General features: G+C 51.8%; 1 protein-coding gene across 4 annotated transcripts in view; it reads right to left on the bottom strand.

The window, feature by feature from the left end:
* Window positions 1–18,935, bottom strand: part of CEP295 (centrosomal protein 295) — a 627,693-nt gene that overhangs the window by 13,606 nt on the left and 595,152 nt on the right. For all 4 annotated transcript variants that reach the window (XM_078656965.1, XM_078656962.1, XM_078656963.1 and 1 more), the window contains 2 exons: window positions 14,066–14,171; window positions 999–1,098 (listed from right to left, as the gene is read on the bottom strand). In XM_078656965.1, the coding sequence (XP_078513091.1) occupies window positions 999–1,098; window positions 14,066–14,171 (206 nt within the window). The remainder of the gene's footprint in view (window positions 1–998; window positions 1,099–14,065; window positions 14,172–18,935) is intronic.

The raw sequence follows: 18,935 nt of genomic DNA, 5'->3' as shown, positions 1-18,935 counted from the left end.
CATAAGGGTGCTAGGTTGGGCAGTACATGGTTCCAGTGACATCACTATGTCTTCACTTCTAAGGTGGAGACAGAGCATAAGCGGCACGCCCCCATCAGTCGAGGAGAGCTAACAAACTTTTTCTGATCCAGCCTAGCACCTGGGATATTCAAAGGGTGAAGAATCTGCAGGTAGAATTATTCACCAGAACATCAGTTCCAAAAAATCTTTTAGTTGTATTTAACCAGGTATTCAAATATGTCTTGTTTAAATGCATTTTACATGGCTCTCCAACCCATGTAGAAAACTGGATTTCTCCACTATTCTGGAGATTTTAAATAGATTGTATTCAATATCGGTTGAAATAAGTTACAGTGTATCAATGTGTTTAAAACAATCACTGCCCCTTTTGAAGCACTATGAAGAGTGTATCCCGATTTAAATGCTTTTAGTCCACTCAAAAGAATAAAGCTCAATGGATGCTAAATAAAATATAAAGGTCTTCACTTTGTTCTGGGATTGGCCCATGTTGTAGGGTGCAAGATACCTTGTTTACATGTAACCAAAACCCCGGTGACATTTATAAATCAAAAGGTCGAAGGCACAGTGATTTATAACTGTCACTGGTACCCCAAGAAGGCAATATAGGACCATAACACATTTTTCTCATTATGTATTCTGTTTAGAAATATTTGAGCGTCCTCCATTTAATATCTATTGCTTGCCTGAGACTGCAGACAGTCCATGGTTTGAGAAATGTATTGTTTTGCTGGGAATGATGTGCTTGGATTTAAAATGTATTTTATGGACAATGCATTTTATAAGCCAGATTTTAAACACAAAGGGCACTGTAATGAAATTAAAAACATGCATTCAAGAATGTACTTTTCTTTTCTAGCATGCCGACACTATAAGTTTATCAAGACATACCTAACAAAGAAAATAATGGGCAAATGGATATATCTCAACACATATATACACTCCTTTGTTTCCTCATATAGAAAGTTGAAAATGGTTACCTTGTGAAATTCTTTTGCCTTCCCTCTGTTTTTAGCATATGTTTCGTGTCTCGTTTTCTCCATCATTTTAGTTTTGACTTCTTCCAACTGATTATAGAGTCTAAAAAAACAAATCAATCATAGCAAATACAGTACTACTTTAAATGCTTCATGCATAAAGCACTGAACTTTGAAATGCTTCTGGTTTAGTGTCTGTCGGTTTAGATGATAATTGTGAGAATACATGTTTACAACTTCTTCCTACTTCTCCACCAAGAACACTGGTTTAAAGATAGACTAATTTAAGAGATGTCATAATCAACTTGAATTTGGGTCTATAAGCACAAGTTACTTACCTTCGGTAATGATATATCTGTAAGAAACAGTAGTTAGTATTAGATTCCTTACCTAAGAATACCCACAGGCGTCGGACTGGATCCGGAAAATTTTGCGTAGCCGTACCCCTGTGCGTCGGAAGACGTCGTCTGCGGCTCCGCGTCCATCGTCGGCGCCGGGATGACGTCGTCGGAGTACTTAGACGCCGCCCTCGCGCGCTGACTCAGTTCTGATACACAGCTTTTCCGCGCCAGAAAACGCAGAGCCATGATAAAAACCAACACTGGTGCCATAAAACTAGGGCCCTGAAAGGGGATGACCTTAACCCTAGATATCGGTTCGCAGAACGGGGAGGATGGGTGGCGCGGTAAGGAATCTAATACTAACTACTGTTTCTTACAGATATATCGTTACCGAAGGTAAGTAACTTGTGCATATGAAAGAAACAGGTTAGTATTAGATTCCTTACCTTAGAATAGATACCCCAGCAATACCAACCCCGGTGGTGGGTCTGCGAACCAATGATCACACCAGAAAGTCCTGGAGAACGGAACGACAGAAATAGCCATCTCTCCGGACTTGGCTGTCCAGGCAGTAGTGTCTTGCGAACGTGTGCAGTGAGGCCCACGTAGCTGCCTGACAGATGTCCTGCAAGGGGACTCCACAACCCAGGGCAGTGGTAGCCGCCGTGGCCCGAGTAGAATGGGCCCTCAGCCCAACAGGAGGCTCCTTCCTCACCAAAGAGTAGCAGATCTAGATGTACAACACGACCCACCGAGAGATGGTTCGTTTGTGCCCCGCCCGACCCTTCTTAACGCCCACGTAACCAACAAAGAGTTGGTCATCCATCCGGAACTGGCGTGTGCGATCCAGATAAAATGAGCGCACATGTTTTGGGTCCAGACGGTGGAGCCTCTCTTCCTCTTTCGAGAGATGTGGAGGCGGAAAGAAGGTGGGAAAGGTGATGGACTGCCCGATGTGGAAGTCTGTGATCACCTTGGGCAGGAAAGAGGGTCGCGTCCGCAACACAACTTTGTCCGGATGGACAGAAAGGAAAGGAGGTTTAGAAAAAAGGGCCTGGAGCTCACTCACTCTCCTGGAAGAGGAGATGGCAACCAGGAATGCAGTCTTAAGCGTGAGACGACGAAGAGGACAGTTATGAAGTGGCTCGAAGGGAGCACACATCAGATAGGTCAGAACAAGGTTCAAGTCCCACTGAGGCATCACGAAAGGAACAGGAGGGAACATATGAGTGATGCCCTTCAAGAACCTATTTACAACTGGGGACTTGAACAAAGAAGACTAATCAGGTAGCCTTAAGAAGGCGGAAAGGTAGCCCTTGATAGTGCCCAGAGCAGAGCCCTGCTGGGCAAGAGAAAGAAGAAAGAGAAGAACCTCAGAAAGAGGGGCAGAGAGTGGATCCACAGCCTTTGCTGTGCACCATGCCACAAATTTGTTCCACCTGCAGGCGTATACCGATTTTGTGGAGGGACGCCTGGCTGCCATAATAAAATCAGAGACTTCAGGAGGCAAGTCAAATGGCCTCAACTGCCGCCGCTCAATCTCCATGCATGGAGGTGGAGGCTGGACAGGTTCGGGTGGAGGACCGTCCACTGCTGCTGCGACAGAAGGTCCTCCTGAACAGGCAGACGAATCGGGGGATCGACTGACATGCTGAGTAGCTCGGGATACCAGTATCTTCGTGCCCAGTCCGGAGCCACAAGGATGACTTGGGCCGGTCGCGTCTGATCTTCTTCAGCACTCTGGGCAGAAGTGGTATAGGTGTACAACAGACCGCAACACCACTCGCGACGAAAAGCGTCGCCGAGCGAGTGCTGCCTTGAAAATTCCAATGCGCAGAACTGATGACATTGCGCGTTGTGGCGAATAGATCTAACCAAGGCTCTCCCCACTGCTGAAAGAGATTTTGCGCCACGTACGAGTTCAGGCGCCATTCGTGATCCATCATGCACCGACGGCTGAGTTAGTCCGCCCTGGCGTTCAGGGAACCTGCCAGGTGTTGAACCACCAGGGTTACGCCCTGATGTTCCAGCCACTGCCAGAGGCGCAGAGCCTCCTGGCATAGGGTCGACGACCCCACCCCGCCCTGTTTGTTGGAGTACCACATGGAGGTGGCCGTGTCCGTGAACACCTGCACTACACCCCCCCGGACAGAGGGGAGGAATGCCTTCAGTGCAAGCCGGATCGGCCGCAGCTCCAGAAGGTTCATATGGAGCCGGGACTCCGCCGGAGACCAGTGGCCTCTGATCTCCGCCTCTCCCATGTGCTCCCCCCCACCCTGGAGGGACGCGTCCGTCACAACTACGTGCTCCTGTTGGGGTAGGGAGAGGGATCTGCCACTGACTAAATCGGGGTCCGTGGGCCACCACTGCAACTGTCTTGCAGTGTCCTCCGAGATCAAGACGTGGTTGGACAAGTTGCCCTGATGCTGGGCCCACTGAAACTTCAGGTCCAACTGCAGAGTCCGCATCCGCCACCGGGCGTGATGCACCAGAAGGATGCAGGAGGCCATCAGCCCCAGAAGCCGCAGCGTCAACCTGACCGAGACTCGGGATAACGGCTGAAAGATCAGAATCAGAGCCTGAATATCCCGAACCCGCTGTTCGGGAAGATAAACCCGAAACTGCGCCGAGTCTAGAACCGCTCCGAAGAAGAGGAGCTTTTGGGAGGGACACAGGTGCGACTTCAGCACATTGATGGAGAACCCAAGCATGTGCAGGAGGTCGGCCGTAGTTTGGAGGAGTCCGCCTTCAACAACCAGTCGTCTAGGTAGGGGAAGACAAACTCCTAGCCTGCGCAGATGAGCTGCGACCACCGCCATCACTTTCGTGAACACCCGTGGGGCGCTGGTAAGGCCGAAGGGGAGCACGATAAACTGAAAGTGCTCGTGGCCTACCGTGAACCGCAGGTAACGCCGGTGGGCCGGCAGGACGGGGATGTGAAAATAAGCGTCCTGCAAGTCCAACGCTACCATCCAGTCTCCCGGGTCCAGGGTAGATAAGACCTGAGCGAGAGTCAGCATCTTGAACTTCTCCTCCCGGAGGAAGCCGTTGACATTCCGCAAGTCCAAGATAGGGCGTAAAGTAAAGGCGTAGGCCCCCTTTGCCCTTCTTGGGAACCAGAAAGTAGTGGGAGTAACAACCACACCCTACTTCTGGCCCAGGAACGCACTTGATGGCCCCCTTGGCCAAGAGGGCCGCAACTTCCTCTTGCAGAAGTTACAAGTGATCACCCGACACGGGGTGGCTCTGCGGTGGCATGGCTGGAGGGGTAGCCTCGAAAGGGAGGGAGTAGCCCTTTCGGACGATTTGCAGCACCCACCTGTCCGACGTGATGGAGCGCCAGTGGAGGAGGTGGTGGCGAACCCTGCCCCCCACTGGCGTCAAATGGGCCTGAAAGCTCAGACTAGGAAGGCTTTGAGGCGGATGCTGCGGGGGTGGATGTGGACTGGCCGCGCCGTTGAACAAGTTACTTACCTTCGGTAACGATATATCTGTAAGAAACAGTAGTTAGTATTAGATTCCTTACCTTAGAATATCCCCAGGCGTCAGTCTGGATCCGGAAACTTTTGCGTAGCAGTACCCCTGCGCGTCGGTAGGCGTCGTCTGCAGGCGTCCCCTGCGGCTCCGCGTCCGTCGTTGGCGTCGTGATGACGTCGCTGGAGTATATAGACGCCGCCTCCGCGCGCTGACGTCAGTTCTTTGCACACAGCTTTTCCGCACCAGAACACGCAGAGCCATATAAGAACCAACACTGGTGCCATGCGAAACTAGGGCCCTGAAGGGGATGACCTTAACCCTATGTATCAGTTCGCAGAACGGGGAGGATGGGCGGGGCGGTAAGGAATCTAATACTAACTACTGTTTCTTACAGATATATCGTTACCGAAGGTAAGTAACTTGTTCATCTGAAAGAAACAGGTTAGTATTAGATTCCTTACCTTAGAATAGATACCCCAGCAATACCAACCCCGGAGGTGGGTCTGCGAACCAATACAGCCTACACCAGAAAGTCCTGGAGGACAGAACGGCCAAAGAAGCCATCCCTCCGGACTTGACTGTCCAGGCAGTAGTGCCTTGCAAACGTGTGCAGCGAGGCCCGCGTAGCTGCCTGACAAATGTCCTGCAAGGGGACTCCCCGGCCCAGGGCAGTGGTAGCCGCCGTGGCCCGAGTGGAATGGGCTCTCAGCCCAACAGGAGGCTCCTTCCGAGCTAAAGAGTAACACGCTTTGATGCACAGGACGACCCACCGAGAGATGGTTCGTTTATGCACCGCCCTTCCCTTCTTCGCACCCACGTAGCCAACAAACAGTTGGTCATCCACCCGGAACTGGCGTGTGCGATCCATATAAAATGAAAGCGCACATTTTGGGTCCAGACGATGGAGCCGCTCTTCATCCTTTGAAGGATGCGGAGGCGGGAAGAAGGAGGGTAAGGTGATGGACTGCCCGATGTGAAAAGCAGAAACTACTTTGGGCAGGAAAGAAGGTCTAGTTCTCAGAACCACCTTGTCTGGATGAACGGACATGAAAGGAGGTTTGACAGAAAGAGCCTGGAGCTCACTCACTCTCCTGGCAGAGGTGATGGCAACCAGGAAGGCCGTCTTTAAAGTCAGGAGACGGAGAGGACAGGAATGAAGTGGCTCAAAAGGAGCGCACATCAAGAAGGTCAGAACCAGGTTCAAGTCCCACTGAGGCATCACGAACGGAACAGGTGGATACATGTGCGTGATGCCCTTCAAGAATCTCGTTACAATAGGGGACTTGAACAAAGAAGGTTGATCAGGTAGCCTTAGAAAGGCCGAAGGGGCAGAAAGGTAGCCCTTGATAGTGCCCAGAGCAGAGCCCTGCTGGGCAAGAGAGAGAAGAAAGAGGAGAACCTCGGAGAGAGGGGCAGAAAGGGGATCCACAGCCTTTGCTGTGCACCATGCCACAAATCTGTTCCACCGGCAGGCGTATACCGACTTTGTGGAGGGACGCTTGGCTGCCAGAATCACATCACAAACTTCAGGAGGCAAGTCAAATGGCCTCAACTGTCGCCGCTCAATCTCCACGCATGGAGGTGGAGACTGGACAGGTTCGGGTGGAGGACCGTCCCCTGTTGCTGCGACAGAAGGTCCTCCCGAAGGGGCAGGCGGATCGAGGGACCGACTGACATGCTGAGTAGCTCGGGATACCAGCACCTTCGAGCCCAGTCCGGAGCCACAAGGATAACTTGGGCTCGGTCGCGCCGGATCTTCTTCAGCACTCTGGGCAGAAGTGGTATAGGCGGAAAGGCGTACAACAGACCGCAACTCCACTCGCGCCGAAAGGCGTCGCCGTGCGAGTGCCGTCTTGGAAACTCCAACGCGCAGAACTGATGACATTGCGCGTTCTCTTCTGTGGCGAATAGATCTAACCAAGGCTCTCCCCATTGCAGAAAGAGGCCTTTCGCCACGTCCGAGTTCAGACGCCATTTGTGATCCACCGAGCACCGACGGCTGAGTTCGTCCGCCCTGGCGTTTAGAGAACCTGCCAGGTGTTGAACCGTCAGAGTCACGCCCTGACGTTCCAGCCATTGCCAGAGACGTAGAGCCTCCTGGCAAAGGGTCCACGACCCCACTCTGCCCTGCTTGTTGCAGTACCACATGGCGGTGGTGTTGTCCGTGAACACCTGCACTACACTCCCGTTGACAAATGGGAGGAATGCCTTCAGTGCTAGGCGAATCGCCCGTAGCTCCAACATGTTGATATGGAGCCGGGACTCCGCCGGAGACCAGATGCCTCTGATCTCTGCCTCTCCCAAGTGGCCTCCCCAGCCCTGGAGGGACGCGTCCGTCACAACTACGTGCTCCGGTTGGGGAAGGGAGAGGGATCTGCCTCTGACCCAATCGCGGTCCGTAAGCCACCACTGCAGTTGTCTCGCAGTGCCCTCCGAGATCAAGACATGGTCGTACAAGTTGCCCTGATGCTGGGCCCACTGAAACTTCAGGTCCCACTGCAGAGCCCGCATCCGCCACCGGGCGTGATGCACCAGAAGGATGCAGGAAGCCATCAGCCCCAGCAGCCGCAGCGTCAACCTGACCGAAACCCGGGATAACGGCTGAAAGATGGGAATCAAGGCCTGTATATCCCGGACTCGCCGTTCCGGAGGATAAACCCGAAACTGCGCCGAGTCGAGAACCGCTCCGATGAAAAGGAGCTTTTGAGAGGGACACAGGCGTGATTTCGGCACATTGATGGAAAACCCCAGCTCGTGCAGGAGGTCTGCCGTCATCTGAAGGTGGTGGACGACTGTTTGGGGCGAGCCCGCCTTCAACAACCAGTCGTCGAGGTAGGGGAAGACTGAAACCCCTAACCGGCGCAGATGAGCTGCGACCACCGCCATCACTTTCGTGAACACCCGTGGGGCGCTGCTAAGGCCGAATGGGAGCACGATAAACTGAAAGTGCTCGTGGCCTACCGTGAACCGTAGGTAACGCCGGTGGGCCGGCAGGACGGGGATGTGAAAATACGCATCCTGCAAGTCCAACGCTACCATCCAGTCTAGCGGGTCTAGAGCAGCCAAGACCTGAGCCAAAGTCAACATCTTGAACTTCTCCTTCCGGAGGAAGCCGTTGACGTTCCGTAGATCCAAGATAGGACGAGGCCCCCTTTGTCCTTCCAGGGCACCAGAAAGTAGTGGGAATAGCAACCACACCCTACTTCTGGCCCAGGAACGCGCTCGATGGCCCCTTTGGCCAAGAGGGCCGCAACTTCCCCCTGCAGAAGTGTCAAGTGGTCCCCCGACACACGGTGGTTCTGCGGTGGCATGGCTGGAGGAGAGGTCTCGAAGAGGAGGGAGTAGCCCCTTCGGACGAGCTGCAGCACCCACCTGTCCGATGTCGTGCGCCAGTGGCAGAGGTGATGGCGAACCCTGCCGCCTACCGGCGTCACATGGGCCTGAAAGCACGGACTAGGAGGATTTAGAGGCGGAAGCTGCGGGGGGAGGTGTGGCCTGACCTCGCCGCTGTCCCCGACCGCCACCACGGCGGTTCCCACGGCCGCCGCCGCGTTGAGAAGTCTGTTGCGGCGCGTGGCTGGCAGCACGTGTGGGACCGCCCCTTCCGTGGCCACGAAAGGAGCGAAACGAACCAGTTTGCTGGCGCTGGGTCGAGAGACCCAAGGACTTGGCCGTGACCCTGGAGTCCTTGAAGCGTTCCAGCGCGTGGTCCGCTTTGTCGCCAAACAGGCGAAAGCCATCAAACGGCATGTCCATCAATGCATTCTGGACATCCGCCGAAAAATTGGCGGACCTCAGCCAGGCGTGGCGACGAATCGCCACCGTCGTGGACATCGCTCTGCCCAGTGAGTCGGTCGTATCAAGACCACACCGTATGGAGTATCTCGCTGCGTCTCGGCCCTCAATCATAGCCTTGCCGAGCTTAGCCCGTACCTCCTGCGGGCATTCAGGCAGTGCTTCCGCGACCGTATCCCACAGAGAGTGGGTGTAGCGGCCTAAGAGGCATGCGGTGTTGCAAGACCGCAGTCCCAGACTCAGGGACGAAAAGACCTTCTTACCATACTGGTCGTACCTCTTAGATTCCCGGTCGGGCGGGGCCGACGGGAATGCGGACTGGGAAGTCGAGGCCTGGATCACCAGGCTCTCAGGGGTGGGATGGGTGGACAAGAACTTTGGGTCATCCGTACACGGACGGTGGCGTCTGGCCACGTTCCTGTCAACAGGCGAACCTGAAGCGGGCCTGGACCACGTGCCCAAAAGAACGTCAGTCAAGGCCTCATTGAACGGCAGCAGTGGCTCCTGTGGGCATGACTGCGGTTTGAGTACCTCAGTGAGGATGTTAGTCCTCACGGCCGCGACGGGGAGCTCAAGGTGTAAGGCCTTGGCAGCCCTCATCAACACCACTGAATAAGCAGCCCCCTCCTCCGTAGCCACGGTAGGAGGTGAGACAAAGCCAGGGTTGGGGGAGTCATCCAGACCACTGGCGTCACCCAAGTCACCTGTCCAGTCCACGTCATACTGACACTCGCGGGTCAGAGCGTCCTCAGACGCCTCCCAATCCTCTCCATAATCTACATCCTCACCATATTCTGAGTCAACAATGTAGACCGGCTCCTCGGGGTCAATGGGCCCCCTCGGCGTCGGACTCGGCGTCGGGCGACGCCGGTCCGACTCCGCGTCCGGAGTCGGAGAGGGAATGGGTGTGGCGCCGCCCGGAGCCGGCGCCGGAGCCCCGACGCTGGCCGGAGCCCCGGCGCCGCGCGGAGGCGGCACCATGGGTTGCCCCGATGGAATCGGTGCCGGAGAGGCCGGTGGACCGGCTGGCGTCGACCCTGAAGGGCCCTGCGGCGCCGGAGCCGCCGGCGTCGGGGCTGGAGCACCCGAACCGCTCGGGCCCCCGGACGGGACCACCGGGCCCGCAGGCGCCGTAGGCCCCGTCGGAGGAGACAGTGCCCTCATGGCCATGAGGAACTCCTCTATCTCCTCGCGCGACGCGCCTTGCCCAGGGACCGTAGGGTATGGAGCAGGCCGCGCCGGCGACTCACGCGGAGCCGCGGGGGTGGGGCCACCCGAACCCCCGGCCGCATCGCGCGAGCGTCGGGGGGAGTCGGGGGTACGATGACGACGCCCCGACTTCTTGTGCTTCCTACCTGAGGAACCAGAGGAATGGTGACTACTTCCGGAGCGCTCCTGACGGCTCCGCGACCGCTCCCTCGACCGCTCCCTCGAACTCCGGCCGGACCGGGACCGCTCTCGACGCGGGGCCGACACCCGGAGCTCGAGTAGCTTGCGGGACCGCTCCCGTCTAGCCTTACTCGTCAAGGCCTGGCAATCGACGCAGGAGTCCACGTCGTGGTCCGGGCCCAGGCACCGGAGGCAGAGTCGGTGATGGTCCGTGACCGACATCGTGCGGTCACACCCGTCACAATTCTTAAAACCGGGCATCCTACCGGCACATTAAGAGTAGATAAGTAATCAAAAACTTTGGTCAAAAGACCGGAGTACTGCTCTTCGGATCTGCGCTAATTGGCGCGGAAAAAAGAAGAACTGACGTCAGCGCGCGGAGGCGGCGTCTATATACTCCAGCGACGTCATCACGGCGCACGACGCCAACGACGGACGCGGAGCCGCAGGGGACGCCTGCAGACGACGCCTACCGACGCGCAGGGATACTGCTACGCAAAAGTTTCTGGATCCAGACTGGCAGGAGGTGTGGGGGCGCCCCTTCCGTGGCCACTAAAGGAGCGCTGGGCAGAAGATTGGTGGCGCAGGGCCGACAGGCCCAAGGACGTGGCCGTAACCCTGGAGTCCTTAAAGCGTTCCAGCGCACTATCTGCCTTGCCACCGCAGAGGTGACTGCCATCGAATGGCATGTCCATAAGGGTGTTCTGGACATCGGCTGAAACGTTGGACCTCAGCCAGGCATGGCGGCGAACCGCCACAGACGTGGAAATCGCTCTTCCTAGCGAGTCCGTGGCATCCAATCCACATCGTATTGAATACCGCACTGCCTCTCTTCCCTCCTCGAGGGCTTGAGCGAGTTTCACCCGGACCCTTCCGGGCACTCAGGCAGCACTTCCGCGGCCGTATCCCACAGAGAGTGAGTGTAACGGCCCAAGAGGCACGCGATGTTAACCTACCGCAATACCAAACTAAGGGAGGAGAACATCTTCTTGCCGAATTCTTCATACCTCTTGGATTCCCGATCTGGTGGCGCTGTTGGGAATGCGGATTGGGAAGTAGAGGCCTGGATAACCAGGCTCTCGGGAGTGGGGTGGGTGGACAAGAAACTAGGGTCGCCCAGGGCAGGGCGGTGGCACCTAGCGACGTTCCTATCTACAGGGCGACAGGACTTCCATGAGAGCCTCATTAAACGGCAGTAGAGGCTCTGGGGAGCTTACCTGCGGTTTAAGGACCTCTGTGAGGATTTTAGACCTCACCATTGCGACGGGGAGCTCAAGAGCCAAGGCCTTGGCTGCCCTCATCAGCACCACACTATAAGCAGCCCCCTCCTCCGTAGTCACGGTAGGAGGGGAGACAAAACCAGTGTCTGGGGAGGTATCCAGGCCACTGGCTTCCCCTAGTTCCTGTGTTCAGTCCTGAAATGACTGGCACTCATGTGACAGGGGGTCCTCAGACCCTCCCCCCCAGTCACCCTCGTCGTCCATGTCCTGAAATTCAGGGATAAAGAATGGACCCAGAGCCTCGACAAATTCCTCTTCGGCCGGCCGGGTTGGACTAGGGACGGCACCGGAGGCGACACCCTAGGGGTCGACGCCGGCGGGGTCGTAAGGTCAACAAGCGGCAACCCGTATCCGGTACCGGATCCTTTGGGGCCTTGCGGAGTCGGGACCGAAGTCGCCGACGGCACCGAAGCACCTGACGGCGCCGGGGCCGAAGCACCCGACGGCACTGGGGCCGAAGCACCCGGCCCGATTGGGCGCCCAAAGGCGCCACGGAACCCGACGGAGGAGTGCGTGACCTCATGGCCATGAGGAAGGCCTCGATCTCCTCTGGCGTCGCGTTCTGCCCAGGGACCGGTGGGTATGAAGCAGGCCGCGACGCCTGCGGCGGAGCCGCGTGGGCGGTGTCACCCGAACCCCCGGCCGCGTCGCGCGAGCGTCGAGGGAAGTCAGAAGAGTGATGTCGTCTCTTCGGCTTCTTGTGCCTCTTACCTGAGGACTTGGAGCCTGACGAGTGGTGTTGACTCGCCGAGCTGTGATGACTCCGGCCCCGCAACCGGTCCCTCGACCTCCTTCCGGACCGGGACCTCGAGCGGAGCGGGCCCGACTGCCGGAGCTCAAGGCGCTTATAGGACCGCTCCCGCCTAGCCTTCGACGTCAAGGCCCGGCAGTCTGGGCACGACTTGTCATCGCGGTCGAGCCCCAGGCAATGTAGGCACCGGCAATGGGGGTCGGTAACCGACATCAGTCGGCACAGGGCTTGAACCCGGGCATCCCTACCGGCACTGATGGAGTCGTAGACTCGAAACGGACCCAAAAAGGATCGAAAAAGCTTAGTCAAAAAAATGACTAAAGGGTACCACTTGCTCCGAACCTGCGCTTGCTGGTGCGTAAAAAAGAACTGACGTTAGCGCGCGAGGGCGGCGTCTAAGTCCTCTGAAAACGTCATCCCGGTGCCAACAACGGACGCAGAGCCGCAGACGACGCATACCGACGTGCAGGGGTACTGCTCCGCAAAATTTTCCGGATCCAGTCTGACGCCTGGGGATATTCTAAGGTAAGGAATCTAATACTAACCTGTTTCTTTCAGATACTATACTTTCACACACCAAAGAATTATTTCACACCATTATTTTAGGCTTCTATGCCCCTTTCAAAGAGTCAAGATAGCAGTTAATATAATGTATTGTGATGTGGCAAACCACTCCAGACTGAAATGTGTAAACCTTAGTACTGGCAGTGGCCATATACTAAGATACTATGTGATATTTCTAGACACCTGTGTCCTCCCGAAAGCCAATATATTTAATTGCGTAGGTCATTCCATTTATTGCAATGTCTGAGCAGACTGTAAATATATATCACTGGAGAAACCAAAAGGTTAAAGTAACATTATGGTGAGGTGTTGAACTACCGAAAAAACAAATGTTTGAAAAACAAAAAATCTGTAATTTACCAGTTATAGTCTACTGAGCTAACTATAGCTTTCACCCCAATCATGAACAGCTTAACCTCACATAATATAGCACTCATAACATGTGATGTCATGAGTGACATGACATACATGGCATGCATGTATGATATGACATACATATATTTCTATATACATATCTACCACTGTGCTATTTTAAGATTACTGAGCTGTGAAGTGACTGAGAAGCTGGACAGGCTTAGTAAACTGATGTGGTAAGGGAACGCTGTGCTTATGTAACTGTGTCCTTGAGTCCTGTAATGGCTGCCACAACATGCTGTCCATGTTCAGTAAATACAAAATTGACTTAACAACGATACAAAATGTGGTACAGAATAGTAAGAGTGAACACTTTTAGTTAGTCTCCATATATGTATACACATCTCTAGGAATTTGCCACCTGAGAGAAGGCCTTCCAGGAACTGCTACATTTCAGAAAAGAGTGTTCAAGCCAGAGTGCAGCAGGAAGGGAATTCCAAAGCTTAATATCAAGGTAAAATATTTTACAGACGCCCATGGTAACTAATCAATAAGTAATAGGGCAAAGAAAGGTTTAATTTGCTGGCCTGCTAGGTCAAGAGGCAGAAGGAAACAGAAGGTCAGTTGTTGAGTATTGAGGTAGAATTGGGGATATGCTGTGATGGATGTACAGGCTTTAAACTGAATTCCATTTTAGCCTTTCAACCAATGGAGATCACTCTTAGCCTTCAAGACAACATTATATTGCCTCTACAATACCTGCACTACAGGCAACCCGTAGTACAGTGCAAATATAGACAGTTGGCACAATCTATCTCGAGTTGAATAGTGCTACCACCAAATAGGTTATTTTTTCTCCCAACACATGCATAAGAAAAATAATTAGTGATATTAATGATGCTCCCCTCCACCCACCACTATGTTTTGAAAAGAGAAAGATTAATCTCCAAAGACGGTTCAATCAATGAAGACAAAAACATAAAGCTTGTCTTATCCCTGGATCAGCCTTTGAGGCTATCAAATTTAAAACTCTTTTCAAATGGAACATTAATAAAATGCGCTTCAATATTTATATTGTAAAATGTGTTACAAAAGGAGTTCTTCAAGGACTTACACTACCTTAACGTCCGTTGGTGCATCTCTACTTCAGCGGTCTTCCGATCCCCTGGAGTGCACACTTTCACTTGTGCCACTTTCTTTAACTGAGGGTCTGGTGAAATATGATCTACGATAAAGATAAATACATAATTGAACTACTGTCAAAGGTAAAGCAGATACCTGGGTGACATAAGAATGGAATACACAATTTCAATAAAACAAGCGAGGTCGCTTTACAAATATACTTAGGGTTTTTATCTATACATCCAATTACACTTTCAAGAATCGGGCAGATTTTCCTCAACAATTACACAAATGGAATAATTTACTTTGATTTGCATGGAAATCGTAACCGAATCCATAAACACAGATTACCTTTGCCTATGTTTGGAGTACCATAACTATTTCAGTAAGAGAAACTTTTACATGCCTTTCTTGAGAAACATTTACTTTATTCAGTTTTAGTGTCAAAATCGTTTAATTTGCCAATGCTTGTACACAGCTCAGTAAAAAGTGCATATTTACTGCACCTTTTAAAATCTATATCTCCGGAAACATCTAGTGGATCTTTTTCGCTGTGGTGTCTGAAAAGACATAAAATACTGTCTATTTTTACATATTGGTGTCAGATTCCTTTAGTGTCTCAGCCATTTCTGAAATTGTTTTGGTGCTGTTTAAATGCTTTACACTTGATTCTTTGTGTAATCCTTGCAGCTCCGAACTACAGCTACCTAGGTTTGAGCTACAGGATTTAACAAAAGAATCCTAGAGGTCCTAAGGGAATTGGTGAATAAGTTACTTACATTTGATAATGCCTTATTGAACAAGTTACTCACCTTAGGTAACACATTATCTGTTAGAGAAAATATCCAGCTTCAGATTCCTTACCTTTGAATTTCCCAGGCGTCAGACTGGATCTGTAAACTTTTTGTGCGCCGTCGGGTGGCTCCGGCCGGTTCCGTATGACATCGCAGGCATGGTTGTGACATTGTGGTCATTTATACAGACGCCCCCTGTTGCGCATCATGAGTTCCTCTTCACTTTTTCAACACCAGAGGCGCAGAGCCATGAAGTGAACTGACTATTGTGTGTCAAAACTATGGCATTACTGAAAGTAACTAACTTGTTCATCCGATAGAGACTTCTAGCTGCAGATTCCTTACCTTTTAATTGATACCCAAGCCGTAGTTCCTGGCGGTGGGTTGCAGACAGATTTTCTAGACTAAAAAGTCATGCAGGACTGAACAGGCAAAATGCCTGTCACTACAGACCTGACTGTCCAGGCAGTAGTGTTTCGCAAATGTGTGCAATGAAGCCCACGTTGCAGCCTGGCTGATGTTCAGGACTGGCAGTCCATGAGCCAATGTCCATGAGCCAATGTCATGGTCGCAGCCTTCCCCGTCGTAGAATGGGCTCGTAAGCTTTCTGGAGGCTGCTTACTAGCCAGGGCGTAGCAGATCTTAATGCAGATAATGGCCCAATGCGAAATGGTTCGCTTCTGCAATGCCCAGCCTTTTTAAGCTCCTAGTAGCCCTCAAAGAGTTGGTCATCCACCTGAAACCCTTTTGAATCGTTAAGGTAGAATGACAACGCTCTTTTTGGATCCAGACGATGGAGACACCCCTCTTCCTTAGAGGGATGCAGAGGAGCAAAAAAAGAAAGGTGGGCAGTGAGGCTGACAGACCCAGATAGAATGGGTTCACCACTTTTGGAAGGAATGAGGCACAAGTGTGAAGCACCAGCTTATCCAGGAATGTCATAAGGTAGGGAGGCTTGCAACTCCCTCTGTGCAGATGTTATCACCACCAGAAAGGTTGTGTTGATATTAAGCTGCCAGAAGGGACAATTATGTAAAGGCTCAAAGGGAGCACACATGAGATATGTGGGAACCAGATTGAGATCCCACTGTGGCATGATAAAGGGCGTAGGTGGAAACATATGTACAACCCCTTTAAGAAACCTATTTACAATAGGGGATTTGAATAAGGAAGGTTTGTCCGGCAGCCGCAGAAAAGAGGACAGAGCAGAAAGATAACCCTAGAGAATACCCAAAGCAGAGCCCTGCTAGCAATGGGTAAGACTAAAAAGAAGACTATTAAATAGAGAAGCAGAAAGAGGGTCAATAGACATTTCTGTACAGTAATTTACAAAATTGCTAAGATAGCGTTCAAACTTCCTTCCGAAGTATGTAATGTTATCAACTGTCGCCTCTCAATATACACCCAGGAATCAGAGAGCTGACAGGTTCGAGTGGAGACCATACCCTGCTGCTGCGACAGAAGATTCAGTCTGACCTGAGGATCGATGGCGGATCGATGCTCATCCCAAGAAGCTCTTGATACCAAGCTACCCGTGTCCAGCCTGGAGCCACAAGAATGACTTGGGCCCGGTCGTTCTTTATCTTCTTGAGAACTTTGGGCAGCAGTGGTATCGGAATGAAAGGCGTACAGGAGGCCTGAGCTCCGCTGGCGACAAAAAGCGTAGCTGAACCAAATCCGCCTTGAAAACTCCAGCGTGCAAAACTGCAGACATTGTGCATTTCCTTCAGTAGTGAACAGATCGAAAATAGGCTCTCTCTACTGCTGAAAGAGACCCTGCGCCAGCTCCGACTGGAGACACCATTAGTGATATGCTAGGCATCGACAACTGAGTTCATCTGCACTGGCGTTCAGAGAACTTGCCACGTGTTGTACCACCAGGGTCATTCCCTGCTGTTCCAGCCATGTACATCATGGCGGTTGTGTTGTTCATGAACACCTGCAACAACCTCCACTTGACAGAGGGAAGAAATGCTTTCAATACAAGCCGGATCACTCAAAGCTCCAACAAGTTGATGTGGAGCCCCGATTTTGCCAGAGACCAGTGTCCCCTTATCTCCACCTCTCCCTGATAGCTGCCCCATTCCAGTAGTGATGCATCTGTAACTAATGTGAGATCTGGTTGGTGTTCACCAAGGTGATGGCAGTAGTCACAGCTCATCAGCTCGACTGTCTGTTGAAGGCGCCTTTGCCTCTGGCTGACATCTCCCACCGCCAGATTACAGGTAGACCTCCTGCGTTCGCTGGGGTTCTCTATAAACATGCTGAAGTCACACCTCACTCCTTCTCAGATGCTCCCTTTCATCTGAGCTGTTCTGGACACAGTGCAGTTTCGGGTTTATTCTTTTGAGCAATGAGTCCAGAGTATTTAGGTTATGATACAAAGTTTCAGCCTCTATCCTGGATTTCAGTTAGAATAACTCTGAGGCTGCTAGGACTCATGGCCTCCTGCATTCTGTTGGCAAATTATGCCAGATGGTGTATGGGCTCTGCAGCGGGACCTGAAGCCCAATGGGGGCAGCATCAGGGAAATCTCCCTGACATGATTCAGATCTCGAAGGGAACTGCAAAATACCTGAAGTGGTGGTTGACGAACCGCATTTGGGTCAGAGGCAGACCCCTTCTGAACTAAGCCTGAAGGCTGCTCTCCACAACTACCACTTACAGAGCTTTCTAAGATTATCTAAGACCACTAAACTCACCATAAGGGTTGTCTGGAATAGTGCAGGGTGTTACTCTTACATAAGTGAGCACTGTGAGAAAGTAGCTCTGTATATACTGGACCAAAGTAAGGTACAGTGTGCACAGAGTCCACAGTCCCCAGAGGTTTGGCACAGGCTAAAGTTAGACATAACCTTACTCTCTAAAGTGGTAGCTTGGTCGAGCAGTAGGGCAGTATCAGAGGACAAGGTAACGCATTTGTTGTACACCCGCAGTCAGCAAATGGTCTCACACACTCAAGAACTGAACTCTAGGCCAATTGTTTTATATATAAAAATATATAGTTGTTTTATTTTAGAACCACAGTAGGTATAATAAATACTTTCTCAGAATGAGATGTTGCAATTGAATACTTTCAAATAGAAATAGATTTTAAATGCAATAGATACAGTTGTTGCACAATGCAACACAAGTTTAACACAAAATAATATTGAGCTCAATGGGAAGTTTTAAGTAAATGCAATAAAATCACTTTACAAAGGTTTTTCTTACTCAGGGCTGGAGCCTGGATTCCGCCCTGGTGCATTTCCTGTAAACAGTTGAAAGAAGTCGTTTTTGTTGCACAGGCGTTTTTTAAGGAATATTTGTAAGTTTTGAAAAATGACACTTAGAAGAAATTCTGGCAAAAACCAGACAATGTATTCCTATAGAGGAAAATTGGGTTAACAGGAAATCACGGTTATAATTACTTTTCAGGTTCAGTGCTGGGCTCAAAGATACGATTCAGAAAAGGGGGTGGTGATGAACAGTGTCTGAATTAAGCAGACCACTCTTACCCAGTCCAAAGATCAGGGCTTGATCCATCACCGTTATTTAGCTCACTGCCCCATCCCAGATCAGAACCTGGCTATATGCAAATTAGTCTGTCCCTGGCCCAGTGCATCATGGGAACAGGGCAGACCAAACTACCAAGCCAATTCTTCACCAGAAAGGAGACAAGCTTCCGGGGACCGGTTTCTGGCATTTCAGCCGTCGTCGGCCCGGCTTGCTTGAATCCTGATGGAGCAGTGAGCAAGGGACTCATGTCTGAGTATACCCTGCCACACCTATAGTGGCCAAAAACGATTCAGAAAAGGGGGTGGTGATGAACAGAGTGTCTGAATTAAGCAGACCACTCTTACCCAGTCCAAAGATCAGGGCTTGATCCATCACCGTTATTTAGCTCACTGCCCCATCCCAGCTCAGAACCTGGCTATATGCAAATTAGTCTGTCCCTGGCCCAGTGCATCATGGGAACAGGGCAGACCAAACTACCAAGCCAATTCTTCACCAGAAAGGAGACAAGCTTCCGGGGACCGGTTTCTGGCATTTCAGCCATCGTCGGGCTCAAAGATACAGCACTGTGAGCTCTC

This window comes from Lissotriton helveticus, chromosome 8, assembly GCF_964261635.1.
Source record: "Lissotriton helveticus chromosome 8, aLisHel1.1, whole genome shotgun sequence".
Taxonomy (NCBI): Eukaryota; Metazoa; Chordata; class Amphibia; order Caudata; family Salamandridae; genus Lissotriton; species Lissotriton helveticus.
This window is presented reverse-complemented; position numbering and strand designations above follow the sequence as displayed.